At 38.5% G+C, this 10469-nt stretch overlaps 1 protein-coding gene across 1 annotated transcript in view; it reads left to right on the top strand.

Annotated features, from left to right (window-relative positions):
* Window positions 1-4698: 4698 nt before the first annotated feature.
* The window catches only part of EIF5B (eukaryotic translation initiation factor 5B), a 26313-nt gene continuing 20542 nt past the window's right edge, over window positions 4699-10469 (top strand). The window contains 8 exon segments of the mRNA XM_009883127.1: window positions 4699-4734; window positions 7730-7757; window positions 7760-7781; window positions 7951-8076; window positions 8171-8255; window positions 8639-9284; window positions 9751-9971; window positions 10153-10303. Coding sequence (XP_009881429.1) covers window positions 4699-4734; window positions 7730-7757; window positions 7760-7781; window positions 7951-8076; window positions 8171-8255; window positions 8639-9284; window positions 9751-9971; window positions 10153-10303 — 1315 coding nt within the window.

Here is a 10469-nt window from a genome sequence, read left to right as displayed (position 1 = left end):
TCCATTCTTCTTTTTCCCCAGCCAAACTTGAAAGAGAAGGCATGACTCTTTAATATTGAAATGGAATCATTGTCTTGGGAGCCTGAATAAAAAGCAATTACTCTTGTAGTCAAATTTTACTTCCTTGCTGTCTCACGTAATTGGGTAGCTTCACCAGCTTGCTTCATCTTACTAAGGAAAAATAGCTAAGGTGTAGTTTCACACCACACTTAATTCAGTTGAGCTGTCAGATGTTTCAAAGCTTGTGGCCTTACTCTTGCTGTCCCCAGCTGCCTGCTGTAACTACTTCCATTGCATTGGATCTAATGCTTATGTGCGCTCAGGTGTGTGATTTGATCTGCTACCAAAAAAGTGTTTTCTGCAAGGACTTGTGGCCACAGGATTGCCTGAGCTGATGAGAGGGGGAAGCATGGCTGGGAATGGGGAAGGAAATCACTTCTCCCCTCCCCTGCCCCATAGTTTGAGGAAAAGGCAAGGGGAGGGTGGCCTTCTGGGGCTGTAATTTTTATTTATTTTTAAACACTGTCAGCTGCAGTGGTGGGTTACATAGCTGGTGCTCATGTGGACGCTGTGTCGCTTCTGAGGCTGAGGAATGAGAGCAGTTCATTCTTTCCGGAATTTCAAACTATCTCAGGCATATGTAATTTAAATGTTTTCAGCAGGTTTTTTTTTTCTACTCTAAAAAGAGAAGTTTGTGGTGTTCACGTTCTTTGATAGGTCAGAATGAGAAAAAGGCCATGGCTCTATTTTCATGTTTTGAATAGCCTTGCTGAGCCAGTGGATGCTTGCATTTTCAATTTCATAACCCACTTAAAGAACAAGTTGATGGTGCGTGGTTTTGAACAATTAAATAATTACTTCCAAAGTGGTTTATGTTCTGTAGCATTTTAAACCAGTTGCTCTAAAAGAACCTTTTTTTTGAAGAGAGAATGCCAATTTATCTCAATATTCGCAAGTGAAAACAACTACAAATATGCCATTTCATTCGGCATTGGTAACTTGCTAGTTTTGGTTAAGTTTGTATTTAGATATGCATCCTTATTACTGGGCTTACAATGCACATATACAGAGGATGGGTAAGGTGCTTTAGGGGAGTAATGGTAAAGACCTGTCTAAAAGTATTAGTTTTACTTGCTCTAAAACTATTACGAAACCAAACATGGAAACAGATGGTTCAGCTTCTTTTCAGTCTTTTTGAAGTTCAAGGGCTTTTTTCTTTTTCGGCAAAAGAAAATGACTTAATGACAGTGATGTTCCTTTGAAGGTGGTTAGAAGAGGTAGTGTCATGTAAATGATGAAATATCTCCAAAGTTGCCTCAGCAAAAATGAGTCTTCTGATTATGCAGGAATGTGGGCAGTGAGCTCACATTAGTGATGCAACTTTCTTGCTGTGTGGGTTTACTGACGCTTCTGCCCCATGCACATGAATGGGGTTTTTTTTTAGTTTGTTTTTAATTGTACGGTGTTTTCTGACATTTGAATTTCATCTTTACAGAGACAGCTTATACCCAATCCTAACTAAAATATTTTTAGCATAATTTGACTTAGCTTGTTGTCTCAGTTAGCTGTAAGCTGAAGGCAAGCTTTATTAATCACATTTGTGTTGGTCAGTGCAGTGGATCAAAAAGTACGTGTAATCTTTGAATCTGCGCGTAGTCTTTAGTTTTAGTTGCAGCAGGAGAGTGTTTTGCTGTTGATTTTGTTTGCAAAGCTGGATGTTGGATTTCCAGTAGTTAAGTGCTTGTTCTCATTTTAAGCTGAATTCTTCCGTTTGATTTCTGCGGTTTTAACTGATTTCAGTAGAGTTAAATTGATATAAATGAGGGCAACTCAGCTCCTTTGTATACTGCTAATTAATCCCATCACTCCGTTCTTTCACGTACGGATTAATAGTTTCCATTTTTCTTTATCTTGCTGCTGCTTAGTCGGGATGCCATCTCTGTCACACCTAGATGCACAGTGCCTATTTATAATGGAGTTTTGCCCTGTGTTTGGGCATATGTGTTGTAGGTACTATAATAAGTGTACTCAAAGTCATAATTGTGTGTGGTCTTAGGAAAGAGCATGAGGAAAACACGCGTGTTTGCTGGTGGTCTTGCTAATATAATATGTTTGACTGTTATCAGAGAGTATATGTGAAATGCTGTTGGTGTCAGTTGGCTTGCAAGGCTGTCCTTCCCTAGAACCTGCATGGAAAGCTGGAGGAGCTTGTTTGGCAAGGGAGGGCAGTTAAGCATTTCAGCTGCAGAAGTTCACTGAGCAAAGGAAAAGTTAACAGACTTTTAGCATTTTTGATAGCTGTAGTCCTGTCTTCCCTGCATTTGGCCTTGTTTTCCGGGGCAACGCCCAGGAATTCTTTCAAGTTTCTATGCCTAGATTTGTCAGTCACTGTCCTTAGTATGGAAGCTTCACGCTATGGCAATCCCTAGTGATGAATATATTAACTATGCTGGTACTTGGAGTGATTTTTTCTTTTTTTTAACCTTCCATAGATGAGAGAAGTGATAAATAATTAAAATGTAGCTGTAACTGTTCTGAAATACCTTTGTTAGGAAGCTCTGATGTTTTTCGTCTTATTTCAGAATTGTAAGTGCAAATCTTGATTTGCAGCGTGACAACTTCTGTTCTGGTGAGATGTGCAATGTAACCCCTGTAATATCTTAGACTGCAAAAGAAAAGGTAGAACTTCAAAAATACATCTTTCTAATTGTGCACAAGTGTTAGAAACTATGAAACTTTACAATTTAAGTGTTTGTAAGCAAAATGGCAAAACATGCCCTTAAAAAACTAAAGCAAACACTAGTATGTAGAAACTAGGTTTAACATAAGTTGGAACATCTGTAAATCAAAGCTTGTGTTAGCGTGAACTCTGGCCTTGTGATGGCTTCCACAGGGAATTTCTGGGTTCTGGCTGTTGCAGCCCATTGCATCAGAAAAAGAACTGGCTCCAAAACTGTGCTTGTTTCTCATGTTTTTAAAAAAACACTTCCCTCTCCCCGTGCACACACCCCCCCACCCCCCCCAAAACTCCCAACCAAAAAAACCCCCAACACCTTAAGGTGTGTTTTCACCACATACTGCCTAATAGCTGGGGGTGCGGTTGGTTTGGTTTTTTTTCCTTTGGTTGTGTGTTTTTTCGTTCTTTTTTTTTTCTTTTTTTTTTTTTTTTTTTTACTGGGATTCTAGTCTTAAATACCATTTCCTTGCTGTACTAGCAAGAGAAAGACTGCGATGGTTTTTCTACAGACCATGCATCTATCAGGTCATGGGATTTTTCCACTTTTCTGACTCAATAGCTTGCAACTGTGTGGGATCTTATAAGTGGGAGAGCTACTGGCTGTCTTTTTACATCTGACTGAGCAGCGGTAGGTGACAGCTCTTCATTTCTTTCCTAACTCTGCTTTAATCCTTATACTGAAAAAGTTTCATACTTTCTTTTATAGGCAGGATTTGGAATTGTAGCTTTATTTGTCACAGGTTTTGCTTAACATGTAACACAAGTAGCTTAGGTTGGATTTTGCAGTGTCACTTTCTGTTACTGGCCTGATTTGATGCCTTGATTGCATGAGAGATGTTGTTGAACTTCTTCGGTTGCCCATGCCTGTCTTAAAAAAAAAATCTCCAAACGCTTACTTGGGATGATCTGGGTATATCTGATCCTTCTTTAGTACAGAATGGTGTGCTAGCGCAGCATTTAACTAGTGACCCTGTGAATATTCAGGAGCTGATTCTGAGTTGTCTTTCCCTCTGTAATGCAGGTTTTGAGTAGTCTATGCAGACAACTTGCACTGGAACTCTTTTGGGTAACAGATGATTTCTTAATGTCATTTATAGGGCAGTAAGGTCAATATTTTTGCAGTATAAAGTATGTGAATGTTTCTATATGCTACTTTTAAAATGTTTTGGAATGTTTTGAAGTCTTACATTGCCATTTAAGCAGGATTACAACAAAAGGCAGTGAAATTGCACAGGGGAAATGTAGAACACTTTTTTTTTTAAATCAGTGATGTAATTCTGAAGAAAAATGATTTTGCTTGGTATATGAAATGTGGTGATCTCTGCATCCTTGTTATGGATTGCTGCCATCTCCTTTAACTAACCTGACTGCTGTGTCTTCTCCCACTGCATAGTTTTGCCCTCTGTTAGGCACAGACCTCCATGGGGTAATGTCTGCAGCCATTTAATGTTTTGAAAATCACTTGTTTATGTTTGTAAGTTAAATGCACACACCTAACTCTTGCTGTAACTTACTTTGTTGAAATGCCCTTTTAGCAATAATAGAACTGTTTTCTTGTCCGGCAGCAAAAATAGAGGCTGGAATCCAAAATACGTGGATAAGAAAGGTGGCTTAGGCTTCGCTTCTGAAACAGAGACAGAAGAAAATCCTTCTCAGCACTGCAGTAGCACTTTGCTTTCATTTTCAAGCTTTCCAGATCTCCTTGAGCCTCTTGTGCTGGGGAAACACGGGGTTATCTCTGTGTGTGAACGTGTTCAATAGCAAGTCTCCTTTGAGTCCAAAGCATTATGAGTTTGGATGGCCTAAGGTAGTGGGGCTGTGAAGTCTATATATGAAGTCTTCATGCGAAAGCAATTCAAGGTCAGAATTGAAAACTGAGCATACTTTCCAGTTCCTGTATCCAGCATTCTTAGGGTTGGGGTTAGGGCCCTTGCAAAGGCTGAGTGGAAGAGCAAGAGAGAATGGGTGGAGACCTTCTGGGAGACTTGGAGCAGGAGGTTCCTGCAAGAGTGTTTGGGTTTCTGAAACATGTGTTTGGGGACTGCTTTATAAAGTTTACAGGAAAAAGTTTCCTTGGTGTATCTTCCAATGCCAATAGGAGGGTTGCTCTCCTGTTATCTATCTAAATGCAGTGGGTTCCTTGTGACATAAGAGTCTCACAGGAAGAGAGGGGAGGGCACCTTCTCAATCTTCTTTTCAACTTTCTTTTATTATGAAATCCTAGTGGAATATTATTAGAGTTTTAAAAGGTAAGGAAGTTCAAGGCCAGTATGGGAATAAACTCTTAGTAATGGAAGCCAACATGTGAATTTTTTGGCTTTCCAATGATATTCTTGCTTTACAGTTCTTAAGAAGAATTATAACTGTATATATTGCTGTATATATGAGTGCATGCAGACTTAATTTTAGTTTTTGCTTCATTGAGGCTCAAATGTTTGGAGCCTGCAGTGTCAATTCTTAGTAAATGGAATGTAGTGGAAAGTATAGATCTCTTGGAAACCATTGACTGTTAAGCGGTGGAAGCCAAGGTTGGAACAGCCACTGTTATGACAGCTGAACAGTCTTTATTATTCCTAAACTGTTCTTGCTGGTGGGTGTTAAAGCTTAATGTCTGTGAATGAGTTTTTTCAGTGTTTGAATTGAGATTTTTTTTTTTTTTTTCCCCAAATAAGTTTTCTTTTTCAGGGTTCGGTTGAAGTGAGTTGTTTAAAATACAGATAAACCCCCACCCCCGTAAAGCCTGTGTCCTGGAAAACATAAGGTACCATAAGCATTCTCTTTGCTAGTAGCATAAAAAGTGTTTTATGTTTGGACATAACTTTCTGCAAAGTTGCAATGTGAAAAGGCAGCCTTGAGAATGTCTGTGTAAAAATATAAGCTGTTTAAAGGCTTGGCTCTTTAATATCTGTACAACCATCTGGTTAAGGTCCTGTAGTAGTGGGAGCATTACAGCCATGGAAGAAGTAGTAGTGGGGCTTGTATTTTGGTCTCCAAACTCTTTCAAGCTTGGATTTGACTTGGTCTCCTCCACTAACTTCTAGAGTTGAAGGAGGTAAGCAAGCATGCTTAATAAACTGGTACGCTGCACTTAATGCAAAAAGAAACATGAGACCCTATGTGTAGGCCTAGATGTAATATAGTTAGCCTGATATTAGGGCCTTAACTCTAGGTGTAGACATGATTGTTGACGTTTTTATTTCAGTTGTCTATGGTACCCCTGGTGCACAGCCAGTTAAACTGCTTATAAAAACAGCTCTTAAATTGCTGAAACATCAAGTCAGCTATTCTTAAGGTGGAAATGGCCAAAAAGTTTATTCTTTCCTTTTGAGGGAGGTAGGGATTGCTTTAGAAGTCTTGCATTAACTATTTGAGAGTTACATTTCTTTGACAGATGTATGATTTATTATGTCAGCACATAAGAAGTACTACTGGGTATATTTAAGGTGTGGGTTTTTTCTTCCTCTTGACTAAAAGTAAGTATCTCTGGTAATAAAGATGCTGTTGTACAGTGAGGTGCTTCATTTTGATGCTGTTTACTTGGTTTGTTCAGTCTATATACAAGAAAATTTAAGTTCTTAAAAATACAAATAATCAATCTTGGCCTTTGAAAAAAGAAAATGAAAAAAGCTTACTGTGCTGTTGTCACATATAGAGGGTATTTGGTGACTTGCTTATGCCCAATATTTGGGATAAAATGGGTTTGTGAATTTCAGCATTCACTTAAACTTGTAAAATGATTCTCTCAGCCCTCTCCTTTTGCAAAGGGAAACACAACTTAGACTTATTGAATTTCAGAATTTTTAAAGGAATAATTAAGTACTTGATGTTCTTTATTAACATTTAATTTCTGGGTTTATAAATTGGCAAGGCTTGAAGGTCTGGTAGTGTAGAATTGGCTGATATCTTGGAGGTCCTGAATTTGTAAGAAATTTATTTCCTTTATCCTTCTGGATATAGATTCTGGTATTTGGTGGGTCAACCTTTGTCTGGCTCATTTGTACTAAGTGGGTGGTAGTAATTGAGACAGTGAAATTGTGAAACAAAGAACAGTTTTCTGCCCACGTATCTAAGAGGGAGTTAGAGGAGATATTAATAGCATCCTAGTATTTGCTACTTTAATAGGCCAATTTTGGTCTGATTACCAAAGTTCCTTAAGTGTGAAGCAGGCAATAGCTAAGTCTCCTTTCCTACAATTGTGTGATTAGGTGGAAAAACCACTGGACACTTGACTTAGTCTTTGTTCAATTCTTGTGGTACAAGTTAAGAAAATGCGCATCTGAATTACAGCTATTGATAAAGGACAGGAAAAAAAGCTGCTTCTGCTTAGTTGCACATGAGAGCTTATTTACAGCAAGAAAAGAAAATGCTTTTGAAACAGAAACTTGATATAATGAGATCTAATAAGGAAGGATGCCTATTTCAGATGCCTGGTGAAACGTCTTTTGGCTTTCTTTATGCCTAGGAGAGGTAATACTAAGGCAAGTGGTGGACATGATTGCTTGCCAACTGCACTGGTATTTTTTTTGTGATCTGCTTTAGAGTCTGGCTTGGGTCTGAACTGTGTTCCTCTGTGTGACTTCTTTTGAAAGATAAAACTAAAACTTCTCGGTCTGATGGCAAAGCATAAGCAACTGTTATCATAAGTTGGAGGCCGTGAAGAACTTCCACTTATTTGCTAAATAAAAATACAGTAGCTCCTTTTGTTTGCTAAAGGGTGTTTAAAGGAGCAGATAAGTATTTCTTAATAGAATTTCCTGGCTACTAAATTGCAAGATTTCTTCTATGTGTGCTTCATTTTTAAACTTTCATTGTGGGGGCTGCTTTTCTGTCAGTGACACCTACTGTTATTTGAAGGGCTAAACAATTTATCCTTTGGAGGAACAAAGTGAAACAGTCTAGTTTCATTCTTCCAAGAAGTTTTATCAAATCTCACATCTAAACTTTTAAAGTTGGAAGAACTGAACAAGTTTTAGTGTTCCACCTCCCTTCAAGGCAGATGACAGATGTGAAGGTTTTTCCTTTTTGTCCTGCTGGGTGGAATAAGGTAATAGTGCATAATGGTTTGTTAAATCTGGGGTTTGCCCCAGCACTGATTATGTTTTGTGATTGAATCTCACATTTTGAAGCTCTTGTTTGTTTTATGCAGATGGTGTCTACTTATGTAAACTCAACAGCTGAACTCTTGATAACCCCGCTTTCCTTTTGCATTTTAGTGCAAAAGATGATATTGATATTGATGCCCTTGCTGCTGAGATAGAAGGTGCAGGAGCTGCAAAGGATCAAGAGCCTCAGAAATCCAAAGGCAAAAAGAAGAAAGAGAAAAAGAAACAGGATTTTGAGTAAGTGTTTTTTTTTCCTTTTCTATCTGTCTGACTTCATTCCATTATACAAAAACTCAATTACTTAAGTACCATAACTTCTTTCTTATTTTAGTGAAGATGATATCCTGAAGGAGCTGGAAGAACTGTCAATAGAGGCGCAAGGAGGGAAAGTTGACAGGGAACCTTCTACAGGAAAGGTGAACACTGAGAGGGCGGTGGGGTATTTTATAGGAAATAGTTAAAATACGAGGCACCTCTGTCCCAGAAAAGTTCTAGTGTTGCAGTGTAGTTGGAGATCCTATGTGAAACATGCAGCTAGCTTGTATTTTTAGTTATATATGATCATATTTTCATAGTAAAGTCAATTGTGAAGGATTTTACCAGAAGCCATGTCTTCATGCTGATAGTTATTTAAAGCCAATCAGAATAAATTATAATTGTGGGCTGTGGTGTAGTATGCTGCTTTCAAACTTTGTCTTTTCTTTGTCAAGAAGTTTTCTTGACATCTTTCAATGCTACTTCTTAGCTCACAATAGGAAGTAGTTTTTCATGGCTAATTATTGAATTGTTTAATTACCAGGTTGAAAATGACAATGAAGAAAGCTTATCTAAACAAGATAAAAAAAGGAAAGGAAAGAGTAAAAAAGCCAATCTGGAAAATGACTATGACAGTGAGGAAGTGGAAGATAAAGATAAAAAACCTAAAAAAACTCAGAAAGCAAAACAAGATATGCTTTCTGGCAGTGACGATGATGATCATGAGACACAGCTTAAGAAAAGCAAAGGGAAAACTCAGAGGTCAAATAAAAAGCACGATCTTTCAGAAGAAGATGAAACTAACATTAAGAAAAGCAAAGAGCGTGCAGCGTCTACGGGTGGGAGTGGTGATGAATCAGATGAGGTCTCCCAATCTAGAAAAGGACAAAAGAAAAACCAAAAACCGAAATCCACTCCCGCTGCCGAAAGTGGGGATGATGAAGAAGAACCTTCATTCAAAGTAAAAACAGTGGCTCAGAAGAAGGCAGAAAAAAAAGAACGTGAAAGGAAAAAACGTGAGGAAGAAAAAGCTAAACTGAGGAAGCAGAAAGAGAAGGAAGAATTAGAAGGTGGTAAAGAACTGGCAAAGCCTAAGGAAGCTCCAAAAAAAAATGAAGAGAAGGCTTCTCCTGAAGTCGTGGCAACCCCCGGAGCGGGGGAAAAAGGAGAGCCTCCTGCAGGAACAGAAGGTGTGTAACATCATTTCTAAAACAGTAATTTAAACACTGTAGCTTTTATGAGAAGGCCAAAGGGTGGGCAGGCAGTGAGGATGATTTGTTGCTTTATTTGAAACTATTTGGTAGCCTTTTCTGCCTCTTTATGTTGGCTCACATGTGGCTGTTTTTTCTGGCCTGTAGTTTGTTCAGGTACATTGGAAAACAAAAGCCAGATGGCAGATTCTCGTTACAGTATATGCTTACAGTTCTGTATTGCAAACATACTTTTTCACTTCCCAGTTATTCTGTTAATTTAAGATTTCAGGCCCTGACTTTCTAACTGAAGAGACAGTTTTATTTTTTTCATTGAGGTGCTTATGTAGTAGCCAGTCAAAATATTCCTCATTTGGTGTTATTTATCATATTTGAAACACTAATTGTGTTTAGAGTGTCTTTAAAATTTGTGGGACCTTTGAATGTATGGCTCTTCTTTCTGTAGCTGATGACAATGAGGGAGACAAAAAGAAAAAAGACAAGAAAAAAAAGAAAGGTGAGAAAGAAGAAAAAGAGAAAGAGAAGAAGAAGGGTCCCAGTAAAGCCACAGTTAAAGCTATGCAAGAAGCCTTGGCTAAAATGAAAGAGGAGGAGGAAAGGGCAAAAAGAGAGGAGGAAGAACGCATAAGACGACTGGAAGAACTAGAAGCAAAGCGCAAAGAGGAGGTAACACGTGAATCTTATTCTGAACAGAGAATAAGGGAGAGGGTACCCTTAACCTGTACCCTTGCTGGTGTAGTTGGTGGGTTAGCCCTTAATATGTTTCTCATCAATACAATATGCACTTGCCCAGCTTTTGTGTAAAGTGAGCTTTAAAATTTCTGCATGTTTTTTAACCTTTTTCTAGGAACGATTAGAACAAGAGAGGAAAGAAAGAAAGAAACAGAAGGAAAAAGAGAGAAAGGAGCGTTTGAAGAAGGAGGGAAAACTTTTAACAAAAGCTCAACGGGAAGCTAGAGCCAGAGCAGAGGCTACTCTTAAACTACTCCAAGCTCAGGGTAAGCAGTGGAGTTTAAAATAATAACAATAATAATTCATACCTCTTACTGCTCCATGTTTGTTTCTTCTATCTGGAGCTAGGAGGGCAAATACTGAGTAATTCCATGTAAAGCTGCTCTGTTGTCAAGGAAGGCAGTGTGTGTGCTTCCCCCCCCCCCCGCTCCC

Source organism: Charadrius vociferus, unplaced genomic scaffold (genome assembly GCF_000708025.1).
Source record: "Charadrius vociferus isolate BGI_N301 unplaced genomic scaffold, ASM70802v2 scaffold92, whole genome shotgun sequence".
Classification (NCBI taxonomy): Eukaryota; Metazoa; Chordata; class Aves; order Charadriiformes; family Charadriidae; genus Charadrius; species Charadrius vociferus.
This window is presented reverse-complemented; position numbering and strand designations above follow the sequence as displayed.